Source organism: Elaeis guineensis, chromosome 4, assembly GCF_000442705.2.
Source record: "Elaeis guineensis isolate ETL-2024a chromosome 4, EG11, whole genome shotgun sequence".
Classification (NCBI taxonomy): domain Eukaryota; kingdom Viridiplantae; phylum Streptophyta; class Magnoliopsida; order Arecales; family Arecaceae; genus Elaeis; species Elaeis guineensis.
In genome coordinates this window covers 3,090,111-3,108,668 of record NC_025996.2, presented here as the reverse complement: position 1 = coordinate 3,108,668, position 18,558 = coordinate 3,090,111, and the positions used below count along the sequence as shown (strand labels likewise).

General features: G+C 40.4%; 2 protein-coding genes across 2 annotated transcripts; one reads left to right on the top strand and one right to left on the bottom strand.

Moving 5' to 3' along the window:
* The first annotated feature begins 11,824 nt into the window (after positions 1 to 11,824).
* LOC140856992 (uncharacterized mitochondrial protein AtMg00300-like) lies at positions 11,825 to 12,322 on the top strand. Its single transcript, XM_073255191.1, has one exon. It carries the CDS (start codon positions 11,825 to 11,827, stop codon positions 12,320 to 12,322), a length of 498 nt encoding a protein of 165 aa, XP_073111292.1.
* A 3,235-nt stretch (positions 12,323 to 15,557) lies between these two features.
* On the bottom strand, positions 15,558 to 16,193 carry LOC105037019 (F-box protein SKIP23-like). Its single transcript, XM_010912723.2, has one exon. The coding sequence runs from the start codon at positions 16,191 to 16,193 to the stop codon at positions 15,558 to 15,560; it is 636 nt and encodes a 211-aa protein (XP_010911025.2).
* Between the last annotated feature and the right edge of the window lie 2,365 nt (positions 16,194 to 18,558).

Below are 18,558 nucleotides of genomic sequence, written 5' to 3'. Positions count from 1 at the left end.
TGCGATCGACAACATCTCTGTAATTCACGCCTGAAACGGTAAGTTTTAGGAGCAACGCTCTACTGAGGCGGAAACCTAGTCTCAACTGTACTTTAGCACATTATAATTCTTAAGCTGCCCAATTTTTATTTCTCATGATTCATTATTGTTCAGTTTCTAACTTAGGATTGTCTTCTGGAACTTTTTGTAAATTAGTTGGACCACCTTTTTTACTTTTTTTTTTTTTTTTTCTGAGGAAAAAAGAGGTCAGGCCACCCCAATTTTATTCGAAGAAAAATAATATACAGATTGATAAATATATATAAGAAGGGAACTAAAAAGAAAATACGGATTTCAAATTGGTCTCAACTGCCAACAATTACCTTCTTCAACCCTGAAGGTTGACGAGGCGCAGGAATCTCTATCCATTGGATCACCGTGATATATATATATACACACACACACACACACACACACACTTTGTTCCAAACTTTTAAAAAATTTGGAAGGTAATTCTGACCGCGCAAAATTGACCAATCATTAAATAATACCAGGCCTCACAGGTAGCTGCCGGCAGTATAGAACCATGCTTGTTAAGAAAGATTCTTTAATTCTTAAGCAAAAAAAGAAAAAAAGAAAGAAAGAAAGATTCATTCTTTCATCTCTTTCCTTCTAACAAGCCCAGCAAATCACTGCAAATAACATTAGAATTAACCAAAAAAAAAAAGGATTGAGTTGATTTAGAAACACATCCACACCTCCCATCCAAGCACACATATCTTCAATTAAAAATTCATCGTGGATGAAGAATTCCAAATGATAAGCAAATTGATTTCCATAAAGTGGAGAAAAATGAGATGTTGAGAGAAGATGATCCGTTGTTTTACTCGGATGATTGCAAATACACATCCACCCCGATATTTATTCATCTTCCTCCCAAGATTATATTTAATATACAGTTTCTTTTTCCAGCGCAACAACAAGAAACATCCGATTTTCAGTGGGACAATGAGATTCCAGACAGAGCTAGCAAACTGGTTTTTGATACCTCTGGAATTTAGAATTAAGTAGTAGAAGGAGAAAACCATTTTGCTTAATTTCTAACTTCTTGTTTTTTTGAGAGATCTTTCCAAGTTCCATATCAGTTAATCTGAATCTTGGTTGGGAGACACCGAGTTTAAAAGAGCTTGCAGATGATGAAATTCTTCTTGGATGACAATAAGTTGTAACTGTGACCGTTTAAATCTCCAAAGCAAAGCTCTATGGTTGAAAAAGTCAGCAACTAGCCCATGCTTCTTCTGACTTAGACTATAGAGCCAAAGAAATGAGTATCTAATCTGTAATGGTGCATCACATAACTAATTATTTTTCCAAAGAGGATACTTATAGTCCCTTTTCAATCCGAAATTGATCTGGTTCATAGTAAATTAATTAGTTGGGCGACTTGATACTATTTTCTTTTATCATAGTGGAAAAAGGCCTCTCTCTCTCTCTCTCTCCCCCCCTGACCAAGGTGTATTCCTATAATTAAGACCTTGAAATGTTTGCCCATCTGAAAATTGTGTGGTTTGCATAGCGTCATGCATCACATCCATTCAGACGGTATGCTCGTATCTCATGAGCACAAGTTTATATTTTTCACCCCATTTTACTCCATTTTTGTTGAGATTTGGTCGACTGATTTCTTAAACTGATGTGTCGCTTTTCTTTTCTTTTCTTTTCTGCTTTTTTTTTTTGGATGGAAAGGGAGGTTAACCCACCTAGGATTTATTTAAATATAGTTTTGTGATTACGCACACATAGGGGTCCTTGATTTGGTGGCTTCGCTAGACGATGAGAACTTAACATTCGTATTTCCCACGATGGCCCGGTTTAGCCGAGAAAGGAGTGCAGAAGGGGGTTGATATTGACTATTCCAAAGAGGAGGTAGAAAGAGAACTCCAAGATTTCACTGGTATGCTGTCCGCTAAGCTCAGGAGTCCACCCTTCAGAAGACCTTCCGCAGAAGAAGACATTTTCCGGTGACCGGGGTGCGGCGAAACTCTTACTTTCTGTTAAGGTTGTAAAATTATCTATTTGAGAGCTACGGAGGTCGGAGACGTGGCATCCCTGAGAAAGATGAAGTAGGCCACATGATGATTCGACTCTTGCACAGAACAGTATCGATTATGGCTCAAAACGACTATTTGGTTCCTAATATATTAATTTTATGCAATGAAATTGAAAGATAAGAGTACGTGCATGGGACAGGGTAGACACGAACAGGTTCTTTTCAATATGTTGTTGTGGTGGTTGGTTCCAATGCTTTTGGGCCGTGCAACTTTTCTCAGGTGTTGGAGACAAACATGTTTAGCTTAAGGTTTATTCTGTTTAGACTCTCAGCAAAGAAAAACTTTGGTCTGGCCTTTTGCAGGAAGAGTTCATTAGGATGATTGCAATGGGGTGAATCCATGAGATTATTTCTCGAATGCGGTTCCGCATATTATGTTAGCCACGCTCTCTCTTTCTCATGTAGCTGCAAGTAGCTTTTCCACAATGGCCAGTTTAATTTTGCTTTCTTGCTCTAAATAGATATTGGGGAATCTCCTCTTTGTTCGTTGATTATGGTTGGATTTTACAAATTATTTTGGAAATTTCAGATCGGTTTGTTTGGACTTTGCTTTTGTAAAGCAGCTTTGGCAATATGTAATTTCTAAGCTCTGTTATTATGTGATTTTAGGTAGATTTTTAAAATGATATAGGTAATCAAGCTGTCTACAAACTGTTCTTAAAAAGACTTTTGATTCAATACCCTTCTCTCTTCATCTCATGCACGCACATTTAGGGTTGGAACTGGATCAGGCTGCGCCGGGCCAAACCCCTACTCAAATTTGATCCGATAAGTTTTCGAACTTCGAGCCGATCTTAGACCAAATTTTTTGGAAAAACATCGGCCCGAGCCCAATTGGGCTGACGCCTTCGCTTCGTCTACCTCCGCTTGCTGCCCGCGTCCAACCCACTCCATCCACAATCGTGGGGCCCTCCACCTCCTCAAGTCCTCTCCGACGACCGCCGCTGCGCCGATCCCCTCCTTCATGCCCGAGCCCCACCTGCCTTCGCTGGTGCGGCAGCGGCAGCGGCGGCGATGGCCGTGCCTCCTCTCCCCACGAAGCTCGTGGAGGAGGGACTCAATGGCACCACCTCCTCCATATATCTTTTGACCGCACCGCCCCAAACGCTAACCCCCCCCCCCCCCCCCTCAAACCCTAATCCCAACCCTACTACCGCCGTAGATCCGGGCTCCGCCCCACAGAACGGCGCCATCCCTATTCTTCCCCTCTCTGCCGTCGCACCCTCAACCCCTGTCGTGACCGCGGTTGGTGGCCTTCTCATGCCATCCTCCTCCGATCCCGTCACCCAGCCGTCCGAGGACAGGAAGCCGTTTCCTGTCGCGGTCGCCACTGTCGGCGGCGGATACGATGACTCCCGATAGCTCTTCCAGCGGCTATGGATGGATGATGAGGAGATCACTATCTTGCAAGGGTTTCTCAAGTTCACGTCCCAACGCGGCACCACCTTCCCTTCCCACCAGTACGACACCGGCCCGTTCTATAAGGAGATCAAGAAGCGGTTCAGCTGGAGTTCACCAAGAACCAGCTCATCGAGAAGCTCCGCCGGCTCAAGAAGAAGTACCGAAACATCGTCAGCCGGATGCGGTCGATGGGGAAAGATTTCGCCTTTAGGAGCTCCATGAAAAGGCCATCTACAACCTAGTTCGCAGGAGTGCCAACGTGAAGAGGGCTCGTGACAGCAACAACGACGATCTCAACACTTGAACAATGCCGATACCATTGAAGCTGTCTCTGCTCCCGATGGAACAGCAGGTAAGGGTTTAAGCTTTATTTTGGGCCCGACCCGAGCCGAACATCTGAATCCAGTTCGAAAAAAAAAACGGGCCTTATATTTAAATCCAAATTCCGGCGTGAATTATTTCGGGCCGAACTCAAAGTCCGACCCAATTCCAGCCCAGCTCGATGGGCCGCAGGCCAACTCGAGCCGACTTTTAGCCCTACACATTTGAGTATGCGTAAAACCAAACGTAAGGAACAGTAAACTGGAAAAATCAAAAAGTTGCTCAGATCCTTTCCATTCCATCGACTGTTTAAAACAAATCGTAATGCCCTGCGATTTGTGCTCATCGGAAGGCTGTTTCGGTCTCGTCTATCCTCACATCCCATCTACCGTCTGAAAAAATAATTCATGGTTTTTTGAGATGCATGCTCACCGGAAGGCTTTGCCCATCCATCAAGTCCTTCCCATCCCATCTGCCTACCATCTGGGAAAACAATTGTAATGCTTTGACATGTGTGTTAGTTAATCTGATAAAATAGTAAATAGGGATCACCATTGAAAGAAATCTCACTGGACAGAAATTTTTTTTTTTACCATAGTTTACCTGGCTAAAAAATCAAGTACCAAAATAATCCTCTCTTGAAAAAAAAAACTCTCTATAAATTATTAGTTGTTATCCAAGATCATATCTTCTTCCAAAAAGATGACAATCACAAAATGTACTTAAAATAGTCAGAAAATATTATTTAGATTTTTTTGGCTCCCGCACGAATTTTCATTTGCTCTTCCATTTAAAAAGGGGCATTCTCACCAGCACAAGGTCAAAATCCATGTAAATCGATTTATAAACATCCTAATTGGTCTATGGTCAACTCTAATGAGCTCATACTATAGTATTAGAGTTCATATAGATTATGGGTTGGATTAGTTCTAATATCATTAGTCATAATTCAAGACTTCACCTAAAAGACTTGTGAAAATATTATATGATTTTTTGATTCTTATAAATATTTAAATTTTTTTAAAAAATAATCAATATAGAATAAATATACATCCTTATGTATAAAAGGAAACATAAATATATTGGATTATTCAAAATCATCAACATATAACCACCTGATGTTTTGGGCCTTAGAATAGTTTCTAGCATAGGCAGGGTATAAAGCAAATTGACCTGGCCGATGCAAGCGGACATCAATAGGATAGCCCACAACAACTCTAGAGTGCAGTCTACTTTCCCATAAGGTGACAAAATGACTTGGCTCGTAGAGTAGCTGCTTTCATATATGGAAGTACTTGGTTCGTGATCGGAATCGAAATTAGAATCGAAATGAATTAGAATGAAAATCGGAATGGCGAAATTCTCCGAAGCATTTGGTTAATAATCGAAATCGGAATAAAAATTTGATCCATATAAGAAAATGAAGATTAGTTTTAGATAAATTGGATCATTTTATTCATATTAAAATCAGAATTGAAATAGAATTTTTCTAATCAACGGTTAGAATGGAATCACACATTTCAATTTTCATTTTAGATCTCAATGCCCCCTAACCAAGTACCCCTATAGGGTAGATGCATACTTAATCCAAAAAAAATCGATTAAAGAAAGAGAGAAGGAACAGAACTCTCCCAAGAATGGTGTTTGATCACCCGATACTCTACTCACGTGCATCTTGGCTCTCCCTTCAAGATAAGCCAGCTGAACATGGGCTCATAAATATGTTGCTTGAAAAACTCTAAATCACGCATGCAAACCATTAAGAGCTCCATTGAACTCTAGTAGAACAATCACTGCCCTATCTGGGTGGAACAAGCTATCATCAATCCTAAAAGTCATCTTGACAAAGGTATCAGCAACACATACCTCAATTTTGTCAATGCGATTATGTAACAACATAACCCATCATGGGATATGATATCCCGTGTATCAATTTCTCCCTCGATCAAGGATTTTTTTTTTTTTTTTTTTGATATAAGGAGACTAATGTACTTTAGCACAATAATCATCAAATTTTATTAAGAAGAAAATGAGTACAAAAAAAAAAAAAAAGAAAAATCTTCTAAACCACCTACACTGAAATTCAAATTTGAAATTTGAATTTCAAATATCTCACTACCAATCCATTAAACGATATTTAAAATTTAAAATTTTTCTTAACATTCATTCAAATTTCAAAAGAAGATCGTCAACTATCAGAGAAGATCGTCGATCGTTGAAGATCGTGATGGTGAGAGGAGTGGAACATCAAGAGGAAAGGAGAGCATCGTCGACCACCATACCAGAAAGAGAGCATCATTGATCATCACACCTTAGAGAAGAGCATCGTTGACAAAATCTTATCTGCAGTCTAGAGATGGGAGAAACGAATGCACGATGGCTGGATCTGTTCGCCAAAAAGGTCCATGATCAGTGATGGAGCGGACACCTACAAAGACAAGCAAAATCCAAGCAAGGGACAGGGGAGGGGGGAAGAAAGAGAGAGCTGGTCCACCAAAGAGAAGGAGGGAGGCCCGGCCTTCATCATCTGATTCTCGCCGACGATGACCCGGAGACCCATCGCCAAGAGAGCTCGATGACACCTCGCGAAAACCCCAACAGCAAACAGAGAAAGGAGAGGGAGAGGGGCTCAATCACGAGGGCTGGGGGGGTGACCCTGCGAAACTCCGGCAATAGACAGCCGAAGGAGGGGAGGGGAGCAGAGAGTCCATTGCGGGTTTCGGTGAATGATCTACTGTCACGAGAGCTCGACGACACCCCATGAAACCCCAGCATCAACAGAGAAAGGAAAGAGAGAGGGGCTCGATGGGGGGGGATCCTACGAAATTTCGACAGCAGACAGCTGGAGGGGAGGGAGAGCAAGGGGTCCGACATGATTCCGACGAATGACCCACCATCGCATCAACCATCTGAAGGGAAGAGGGGCTTGGTGCTGATCGTGTGAGGAAGCAGAAGAGAGGGAGGGAGAGGGGCCCAACGTCGACTGACTGAAGGGAAGAGAAAAAAAGGAAGGGCCGACGGTCGTCGGAGGAAGGGAACAGTCGGCTGAAGCCCATCGGCAAAGATCCAAAAGCAGTACCGAGAGAGAGTCTGGCGATCGGAGAAAGGAGGAAAGAGAGAGACCTGAGAAGGAGAGAGAGGGATCCCAACCGGCCTCAGTGCCGAAACAGGGAGAAGAGGAAGAGTAGAGAAATAGAGGGAGAGAGAAAATGAAAAAATAGAGAGTGAGGGTGGCCAACAGTCGGCCAGCCGTGATGAAGCATAGCTTCCGACCGAAGATGAGGTCAACATAGAAAGAGGAGGAGAGAGGGGGAGATAGAGGGAGATGGGGGTGCCTGATGGCCGACATCAAAGAGAGAGAGGGGGGGCCAACGCCGGCATCAACAAGAGGGAGAGGGCTCACTTGAGGGGTTTCCAATAGCAAAGAGAGAGGAAAAATCGAAGAGGATGACTACTGGAAAGAGCTCGCTGGAGACAAAAAGAGGCCCACAAGAATCGCCGGTGAAGAGAAAGAAGGAGAGGATGGGGAAGAAACGGGAGAGAGAGGAAGAGAGGAAGAAAGAGAGAGAGAGAGAGAGAGAAAGGAGAAGAGAGAGAGGGGCTCGGTGGCAAGCTGATGTCGATTGGCCACCGTAGGAAGGACCCATCGGAAGGCTCGGAATGCGAAGTGAGAGAGAGGAGAAGTTTTTTTCAGGACTTCTTTTTCTAGAAAAAAATAGAGAGAGAAGCCAAAAGAAACCCAATCATGGTCAATTATTATCTCTCGATCTTCAGAACATCACATCATTTGTTAAACCAAGAATGGCCATGACAATTAGGAATGTAAATTAGTCAAGTTAATTATAAGCTACTCAAGCTCAACTCGAATCCAAGCTCAATTTAACTTGACTATTATCGAACTCGAATAGTTGGAATAGTTTTTCAAATCAAACTCAAATAATAAAATACTCAGCTCGAAAGTTCATAAATCTATATGAATATAAATATATAAATATAATATTATTTTATACATAATTATTAATATATATATATATATATATATATATATATATATTATTTGTAGGTTAAAGCTTGAATTCAAATCTAAATATTTCTCAATTAATATTCAAATTGATCTCGCGCTTTATTTTTTTTTCATCAAATTAAATTTGAGCTTGAAATATTAACACCCAACCAATCTTAAATTGAATTTCAAATCTGAATATAGTAATTATAATCGAGCTCAAACGTCGAGCTGCTCTACTCAACTTAGGCTTAATAGGTTTTTCTTTTTTTTTTTTAGTCATTCTATCTTTTTGATGCCCGTGAAGAATGGCCTCCAGAACTCCCGGATGGGAGTTGGCTTTCACTGTGTTTGGCTAAGTAGCAGTCTTCTAGACTGAGGCTTCGATATCCGTATTCCACAACGATCGTAATGCCCATCTTGATGGGAAATTTTCCTGTCGTATTCTATTCCAACTAATCTTTATATATATATATATATATATATATATATATATATATATTAAAGAGACCGGGAATGATCTAAATTAGGATTCTAAACTAATCTCTATCATTTTAAAGGAAACTAGGAGCCATCTAAATAAGGATAGAAATTAAGATAACATTTTTAATATTTTATAAACACTAAAATACATTTTTAGTTTAATATATGAATGGCTTTTATAATTTTATCGGGACATTTCCCGTTCCCCAAGTGTATGTAAACTTTATCACAACTTTCCTCCCGCTCTCGTTTCCGTCTCCTTGCCAGCAAACTATAATCCAGTGTTCTAGTGTTTGTTTATTGACTATTCTTGCCTTGTAACGCTTTGCTTAATATTCTACTCAACGATTTAGGTATCTTATTTATTAAAAAAATTTGGTGTGTTTTCCTTTCAATATCTCCACTGAGGCCTCCAATAAATCGCTTCCTTAGTTCACAATATATGCTCTTTGTTTGCAGGCTTCCTACAAGGAATAAATCTAAATCTAACGCCAAAAAAACCACGCTCTTTGTTTGCAGGCTTCCTACGAGGAATAAATCTAAATCTAACGCCAAAAAACCACTCCATTGATTGTAACATAATTGGTGACGTCCTTTTTGTCTCTCTGGCTCTTAATGTGAGAATAATGTTCTTGCGTTTGAATCCTATTTTTGTTTCTGGGCTTCTTATGACGCCCCTGATTCAAAGCGGACCAGGCACTTGTGAGGTCCTATAAGTATGCAAGACTTACAACCTACTAACGAACTTAATATAAATCCAATTACGATATTATTCAATTACTATATTATTCATACAGGGGCCATAGTAATTGTCAGAATAGCTAAAATCCCAGAATAAAATATTTGATATGTTCATATAGATAATCAAAAACCACGAATAAAGTAATTCACCAGATTTGTAACTTTAAATAGACTTCGAGATAACTCAACATATTACAGATAGTTTTTAGATAAACTCAACAAACCAAAAAGTCTAATCTGTTTGGGATGGAGGGGGGAAAAAGATGGTGAGCTTGATGGGCTGATAACAGTATACTGTAAATGTAAAAGATTTTTCAGAATACATACCCTCCTAAATATGTAAAATCATATGAATACCCATGCAAAATTATTATATATATATATATATATATTGGATGTCTGCCTATTAAGAGTAATTCAATCAATTTAATGTTAAGCCAATCATTTCTTAAAAGCATTAAATGGCATAGATGCATATACGCACACACATAAAAGGGTGAGAAAGAAAAAGAAAAAAAAAAAAAGGTGTACATACAAAATAAAATATTTTATAAGCGTTTAATTGCTATAAACATTTAAATTAAAAGTGGTTTATATATCTACTGCAGAACATACAATAAAACCAAACAATTAAATTCAAAAGCATCCTTAAACAAAAAAACCAAGTATTATTCTAATTGAAATTCCAAAGCCTGGATATCTTCTAGCACAAATTAGGGGTAATCCAAACAGGCAGTGGCCAAACAAAGCGGGAATCAATAGGGTGGTAGCATGGGAACGGCTGCACACTGTTCTCTTCTATGTTGAATAAGCCTGAACCATATCCTCCAAACGAGCGATACACGTAGCCCTGCAAGTCGTCGGTAAAGTAGATGCAATTCCCTCTGCATCCAGGAAAATCGGCCGAGGACAAGGAGAAGGAATGGTTTGTACCCAGGAACAATGCTCGCCCGCCCAAACTCTTCACCATCGAGCACTTTGGCTCTCCCTTCAAATCGAGCTTGTAGACGTCAAAACTATAAGTCCTGTGAGTGTGACGGAGTCCATAAAAAGCATGTACATACCGAACGGCCAATAAGAGCTCGCCATCAGACTCCACCAGGTATTTCCTGTCCCCCAATGTGTCGAACAAGCGGTGCACGACGACGGTCGTTTTGGCATCGGCCGAAGGATCAGCATCCACATCCACCGCCGCGAGTTTTCCGGCATTGTCGATAGAATAAAACAGCCCGTTGTAGCATACGATATCAAGCGTCCGTCTTCTTCGAACGATGATGTCAGATTGACTCGGTCAACAGATTTCGTTTCTATCCACGATTTTGGTGGGGGTTCTCTTTTGGCAATGCAGCAGGATTTTTTTTTCCCACACGCGGGCCTCTCTTTTGGCAATGCAGCGGGATTTCCTTTTCAGCGGGAGGCCTCTCTTTTGGCAATGCAGCGGGATTTTCTTTTCCCACACGCGGACCTCTCTTTTGGCAATGCAGCGGGATTTCTTTCTTTTTTTTTTCTTTCAAGAGATATTCTTCCTCTCGTTCTGCTAATATATTTTTCACGAGAGAGAGAATTAAAATAAGAGAAAGAGAGAGAGAGATTAAAAAAAGCTTCTCTTTGATGTACTATTGATTTTCACATAGTGAAAATTTCTCGTCTCCGCCCGTGAACGTAGGAGTATCTTTTTGATCTCCGAACCACGTAAATCTGTGTGTTCTTCTTCTTCTTCCCTATATATATTTTTTTTTCGTTCTGTGTTGAAGGTGCGATTCTGGTGTCCGTTTGTACCAGTGGCATTATTATTTGTGTTTGTGTGCGAGTTTATCCCAACAAACTGGTATCAGAGCCTGGTTATCAGATCGCTCGTTCTGTCTGCACACAAGCTCCGTTTGCTACTTTGTGAAGGATTCCAGATGGCTGCGAAGTTCGAAATCGAGAAGTTCGATCGAAATATTAGTTTTGGTATTTGGCAAGTTAAGATGCGCGCGATCTTGACGCAGCAGAGGTTGCAGAAGGCGTTACTTGGAAAGGAGAAGATACCGGCCACATTATCTGAAGAAGAAAAACAAGAGATGGATGAGAAAGCTCTGGCTACGATTCAGTTGTGCTTGTCGAATGAAGTTCTGCGGGAAGTCATCCATGAGAAGTCAGCGGCTGCTTTGTGGTTCAAGTTAGAGTCGTTGTACATAACAAAGTCCCTCACCAGCAAGCTACATTTGAAGCAGCGTCTCTTTATGTTGAAGATGGTTGAAGGTACATCTGTAAAAATTCATCTTGATGAATTTAATTCTATTCTTATGGATCTAGAGAATTTAGAAGTCAAGATTGAAGATGAGGACCAAGCCCTTTTATTGCTCTGCTCTTTACCACCATCATTTAAACACTTTAGAGAAACTCTACTTTATGGTAGAGATTCTATTTCTATTGAAGATGTGAAATCATCCCTATTTTCGAAAGAGTTGATGGATAGGGACTTAACTGGTGGTAGCAGTGAAGGGGTTTCTGAAGGCCTTGTGGCCAGACGCCGGTCTCAAGAGAGAACTTTTGAGAAAAAGAAGGAAGAGCGCAGATCAAAGTCAAGAAACAAGTCTAAAGTCTGCAATTACTGTAAGAAAAAGGGACACATCAAAATTGATTGTTACAAGTTGAAAAACAAACAGAAAAGAGAAGCAGAAAAATCTGAGAATGCAGCAGAGGTTGGAGTTGCAAAAGATGAGTCCTATGATTATGTTTTATCTATTAATATTGACAGATCCAAAGATGAATGAATTTTAGATTCGGGTTGCTCCTACCACATGTGTCCTTACAGGGACTGGTTCTACACCTATGAGCAGATTGATGGTGGAGTTGTCTTGATGGGGAACAATGCCTCATGCAAGACTGTTGGGATAGGTTCAATTCGAATTAAAATGCATGATGGCATAGTGAGGACATTGACACAGGTTAGACATGTTCCTGACTTGAAGAAGAATCTCATCTCCCTAGGCACCCTTGAAGCCAATGGGTGCAAGTATTCAGCTGAAGGTGGAGTTCTCAGAGTTTGTAGAGGTGCTCTTATTTTGATGAAAGCCAAAAGGTCCAGTACTTTGTACACTTTGATGGGCACTACAGTTACAGGTGCAGCAGCTGCTACATCCCCTTCTATGTCAGAATCAGAAGTCACTAAACTTTGGCATATGAGACTGGGACATATGAGTGAAAAGGGCATGACTATGTTGAGCAAAAGAGGCTTGCTTTGTGGTCAGAGTACAAGTAAGATGGATTTTTGTGAGCATTGCATCTTTGGGAAGTAGAAGAAAGTCAGCTTTCAAACAGTAATTCACAGAACCAAGGCTACTCTGGATTATATTCATTCTGATCTTTGGGGTCCTGCCCGTGTTCCTTCTAAAGGTGGTGCCAGGTATTTTCTAACTTTTATTGATGATTATTGTAGAAAAGTTTGGGTGTTTATGCTTAAACATAAAGATGAAGTATTCAGGCAATTCAAACAGTGGAAGGTTTTGATTGAAAAACAAACTGGAAAGAAAATTAAAAGGCTGAGGACAGATAATGGGCTTGAATTTTGCTCTGGTGAGTTTAATAAGTTTTGTAAAAATGAAGGTATTGTCAGGCACCGTACAGTGAAATACACTCCACAGCAAAATGGAGTGGCAGAGAGGATGAACAGAACTCTTTTAGAAAGAGCCCGTTGTATGTTGTCAAATGCAGGTCTTAGCAAAGACTTTTGGGCAGAGGCAGTGTCTACAGCTTGTTATTTAGTGAATCGTTCTCCAGCTACAGCCATTGCATGTAAAACTCCAGAAGAGATGTGGTCAGGTGATCCTCCCGATTATTCTGATTTGAAAATTTTTGGATGTCCTGCTTATGTTCATGTTAATGATGGTAAATTAAATCCAAAAGCTAAAAAGTGCATTTTTCTTGGTTATGCATCAGGGGTGAAAGGATACAGGTTTTGGTGTCCTGATCCCAAATCTCCTAAATTTTTGATTGAGAGAAATGTTACTTTTGATGAATCTGTAATGTTATCTCCTAGAGAGGAGAAAGTTGTTTCATCTGATGCAGGTCCTTCAGGTAATAGCATGAAACAGGTAGAGTTTGAAAGTGGTGGTTCTACTATTGTGAAGCATTCTTCCCAGCAACAACAGCAGATGACAGATTTAGCTCAGGTAGAGGAAACTCCATAAATGCAGCAGTTTTCTCTAGCTAGAGATAGGCAGAGAAGAGATATTAGACTACCTCAGAGATATGCAGATATGGTTGCTTATGCATTGTCAATTGCAGAGGAGACACTTGATGCTAATGAACCTTCTAGGTATTCAGAGGCTATATCTCGTGAGGATTCAGCTCAGTGGATAGTTGCTATGTAGGAAGAGATTGAGTCTCTCTTGAGAAATAAAACTTGAGAGTTAGTGAAGGCTCCTAAAGGAAAGAAGATAGTTGGCTGCAAATAGGTCTTCAAGAAGAAAGAACGTACTCCAGGTGTTGAAAATGCTAGATTCAAGGCACGGTTGGTTGCAAAGGGCTACAGTCAAGTAGAAGGTATTGATTATAATGATATCTTCTCACCTGTTGTGAAACATAGTTCTATTCGTGTTTTACTAGCATTAGTTGCTTCTCATAACTTGGAGTTAGAGCAAATGGATGTAAAAACAGCCTTTCTGCATGGTGAACTTGAAGAGCAGATTTATATGCAGCAACCTGAAGGTTTCTAAGTTGAAGAAAAAGAGGACCATGTTTGTTTACTAAAAAAATCTTTATATGGTTTGAAGCAATCTCCTAGACAATGGTATAAGAGATTTGATACATTTATGACACAATATGGATACTTTAGGAGCAGTTTTGACAGTTGTGTCTACTTCAGAAAACTGTCAGCTAATTCAGTTATTTATCTGCTGTTATATGTTGATGATATGTTGATTGCAGCAGCAGATATTTTTGAGATCAATCAGCTGAAAGCTTTACTCAACAGTGAGTTTGAAATGAAAGACTTAGGAGCAGCAAAGAAAATTCTTGGGATGGAGATCCAGAGGAACAGATGTGCAGGTAAATTATTTCTGACACAGACCAGTTATGTTCAGAAAGTTCTTCAGAGGTTTGACATATGGGATGCCAAACCAGTTTCTACACCACTTGCTGCTCACTTCAAACTTTCAGCTTCTTTATCACCTCAGTCCACAGATGAAAAGGTGTATATGTCACGTGTTCCATACTCCAATGCAGTTGGCTCTTTGATGTATGCTATGGTCTGTACCAGACCAAATATTTCACAGGCAATCAGTGTTGTGAGTAGATATATGTCAAATCCTGGTAAAGTACATTGGCAGGCAGTGAAATGGATTTTCAGGTATTTAAAAGGTACTGTTAACACTTGTTTGGAGTTTGGCAGGAACGGTGATGTTTTGTCTGGATATGTTGATTCAGACTTTACAGGAGATCTTGATAGAAGGAGATCTCTTATTGGTTATGTTTTCTCAGTTGGTGGTTGTGCTGTTAGTTGGAAAGCTACACTTTAGCCTACAGTTGCATTATCTACTACAGAAACAGAGTTTATGGCAGCAACAGAGGCAGTGAAAGAAGCTATATGATTAAGAGGCTTATTTGGAGAACTTAGTTTGGAACAGAAAGAGACTATTATATACTGTGATAGTCAGAGTGCTATTCATTCACTAAAGATCAAATGTTTCATGAGAGAATAAAGCACATTGATGTAAGGTACCATTTCATTCGAGAAGTCACTGCACATGGCAATATTGTTGTGAAGAAAATTGATACTGAAAACAATCCAGCTGACATGCTGACAAAACCTCTTCCAGTGGCTAAGTTCAAATATTGCTTGGACTTGGTTGGAGTCTACAGTACTTGAGGATATCTTTCGGGATTTTGGAGGAGATGAGAATTTTCTATTATTGTTTTTGTGAGAATTTAAGTTTGAGGAGATAGATCAAGATTGTGGAGAACATTCGTATTGACCAAGCCAAAGGTGGAGATTTGTCAGGTTGACTCGGTCAACAGAGCAGTCTCCTCTTTCCGTTTATGCCCACGATTTTGGTGGGGGCTCTCTTTTGGCAATGCAGCGGGATTTCCTTTTCCCACACGCGGGCCTCTCTTTTGGCAATGCAGCAGGATTTTCTTTTCAGCGGGATTTTCTTTTTCCACATGCGGGCCTCTCTTTTGGCAATACAGCGGGATTTCCTTTTCCCACATGCAGGCCTCTCTTTTGGCAATGCAGCGAGATTTTCTTCTTTTTTTATTCTTTCAAGAGATATTCTTCCTCTCGTTCTGCTAATATATTTTTCACGAGAGAGAATTAAAATAAGAGAAAGAGAGAGATTAAAAAGAGTTTCTCTTTGATGTACTATTGATTCTCACATAGTGAAAATTTTTCGTCTCCGCCCGTGAACGTAGGAGTATCTTTTTGATCTCCGAACCACGTAAATCTGTGTGTTCTTCTTCTTCTTTCCTATATATTTTTTTTTTCGTTCTGTGTTGAAGGTGCGATTTTGATGTCCGTTTGTATCAGTGACATTATTATTTGTATTTGTGTACAAGTTTATCCCAACAGATGACGATCCAATTCGCGTCCCCAAGCCTCCAGAACATGATATCACCTGTTAAACCGAGAAGGGCCATGGCAGTCCAAGGAACACCTGCATGCGGACTCGAGGATAGAACGATCTTTTCAATGCAGTAGTCACGCATCCATATCGAGCTACAGAACTTCTTATAGCCGATTCGAAGAACACCGTATTCGTTCCAACGATTAGAAGCTCGGTAGTCGTCCTCTACGCAGTCGAGGGTCGTTATGGCTGGGAGGTCGATCCGAGCACTGGTGAGTGGATTGAAGAGGAAAACTTCGAGGCTGCGGTCGACGAAGGCGAGCCAGCCGTGGGAAGAACCGCAGCACCGCTTGTGGAGGGTCTCCGCGAGGTGGATCCAGTGGGTTGTGTTGGTGGAGATGCTGTAGAAGCCTCGATACGCACTGTTGATGGTGTTGAAACGGATCAGAAGTGGGGGCTGGAGAGGGAGATGACGGGGCTGGGGAGCTGCTGCGCGTCGCCACGAGACGCAGACGGATCGGAACCGGATGTAGTCGGAGTTCTTCGTGAGAAGAGTGGAGATGAGCGAAAGCAGTTCCGGTGGAAGGTCATCGGACCAGCAACCCATCTGTAATTCTCTTTGGGTACACCGAAGATGTACGACGATCGACTTTGTAGTTTGAGAGACGAGGGATCTGGGCTTTTATAGAAGATTTCGCGATTATTATACCGTGTTCCACTCGGACTTGCTCTCCTATTATTAGTATTACGGCACCTAGTGCGGGGACTTCTTGTAGTATTGCGTCACCTAGTCCCGGGAAGGAAAAAAAAAAAACTTCTTTTTAAAAAATTTGAGAAATCACTTTTATAAGTCATTGGTTTAGGGTTTAGAGTAAGGGTTCGAGCCACCATCGGACGATTAATTGTGTACCCTTCTGCAGAAGGGAGGGCTCGATTAATTGTATACCATACTGCCACAAAGATGTTGGACTAAATGTCTACGAGGACTATGGTTTCTTGAATTGCCATGACCTGGGATGATGTTCTTAATGGGAGTTAATATGTATTGACAATTCATTCATGCTTTCCAGTACACATGAGAGCAACAACGGAGCACATCATACCAAAACAAGATTAATTCGAGTTTGTTGAATGGTTTTGCTGAGTTTGTTATTGGTTTTGATTTTTTTTTTTCTCCCTTTTTCTGCTTTGCTATTCAATGTTTTGTGTTATGCATTGAGATGCTTTTGCGATGTTCTAAGTCCCTAGAGCTAATATTGACTTTCCGGGTTGGTTAACTTATTCTAACATTTCTTAAGCAATTTTTTAAGTTCTACATACATACATACATACATACATACATATATATATATATATATATATATATATATATATATATATATATATATATATATATATATATATAATCCGCACTACTTCTAGGATCACTAAATCATGAAGTTCATCACAGCTAGATAGCCTTCTCATCCAGCTAGGCTCCTTGAAGTGATTATATATATATATATATATATATATATATAATCCGCACTACTTCTAGGATCACTAAATCATGAAGTTCATCACAGCTAGATAGCCTTCTCATCCAGCTAGGCTCCTTGAAGTGATTATAGTTTCCATGTCACACACTGGAAGAACATAAGTCAACATACAATTCTGCCAAGGAAACATCATACCAAGCGTAAGAAAAAGAAGAGAAAGGAGGAGGAGGAGAAGAAAGCACAGATCGTCTGCCCATTGACTCTGCTACTTAGAAAAAACATAATGAACTAAATTCTTGCATACCAGTCGTCCAATCTAAACCATTCCACCATTCTTTCACCATGAATGACCTCCGGAATGGAACCACCGGTTAAACGTGGCAAAGTCAAATGAGGGCACTGCAACACCTTGATATACTCCAGACGAGGAACACATAATGGGTGATCATAAAGGCTCTTTAATTTTGGCGCATGAGGACCTTTTCTTCCACCTATCATCTCATCCATTTTGGCGCATGAACACCTCTTTTTCCGCCTATCATCTCATCTATTTGCCTGCAGATTTCTACATTTATATGCTTTATATGCTCGAGTCATAGAACCCAGTTGGTATCTCTCAGTCGACGGCAGAATCTTTTGCCTAGCTTGCGAAGCACTGGAAGGCATTTAGGAGTAACTTGCTTTGAACCAGAGGATCTCTGCTTGATAGAGTGCCTTGAGACACACAACTTCAAGGTGCGAGAGCCACCAAGTTCCTTCATCCGCCTCTCTGCGAGCACCATGAATCTTGAGCTCTTTTAAGAAGATGCAGTCAGAGATGGTGACTTCTCTCGAGTTCTCAAGACTCGAAGACGGAGTCAGCATGCCAGTGGAGTTAGACGGTATATGGGATATGGATATTACATATACTCGCCACAAGTTCATGCGTGGGTATTATGTATAACCATTGCGGGCTGATGCATGGTGTTATGGATTGCTGGTCATGGCCGGGCTGTGACCGTGGTTAATCCGAAATTAAAAAAATGAACTGTGGTCAGATCTTGATCGTATTAATAAGAAAAAGAAAAAACCTAACCGAAACCTCTATTGTATAAAAAGATTTATTTAATAATATATGATATATCACTTTTGGACCGAATAGCTTTTTGAGAATATGTGATGTATATACGTTTATACGAGTTTATTTAAGCGGTGTTGGATAATTGGTATATGATTTCATTATATCTTTGTTTATTTCGATATTAACTATTTCTTATTTTTAATTTTAAAATCATTTATGTTGAATCTAAAGGGAATAAGCCAAGCACTTCTGTGCAAGTGGTAATGGATCAGATATTTCACTTCGCCGGATTGGGATTGGAGCCAGTTTAATTCGAAAAAAAAAATTATGACATGTAGAGGCAATTTTGTAGATCTTTCGCTGCCTGTTTGCTCGATCCCTGTGGAGGAGCTTTGCTTCTTCGTTAGACTCCGCATCCCATTCTTGGTTGGAGG

Coding starts and splice junctions, on each gene's coding strand:
- LOC140856992 (XM_073255191.1), top strand. CDS start 11,825: ATGTGTCCTTACAGGGACTGGTTCTACACCTATGAGCAGATTGATGGT.
- LOC105037019 (XM_010912723.2), bottom strand. CDS start 16,193: ATGGGTTGCTGGTCCGATGACCTTCCACCGGAACTGCTTTCGCTCATC.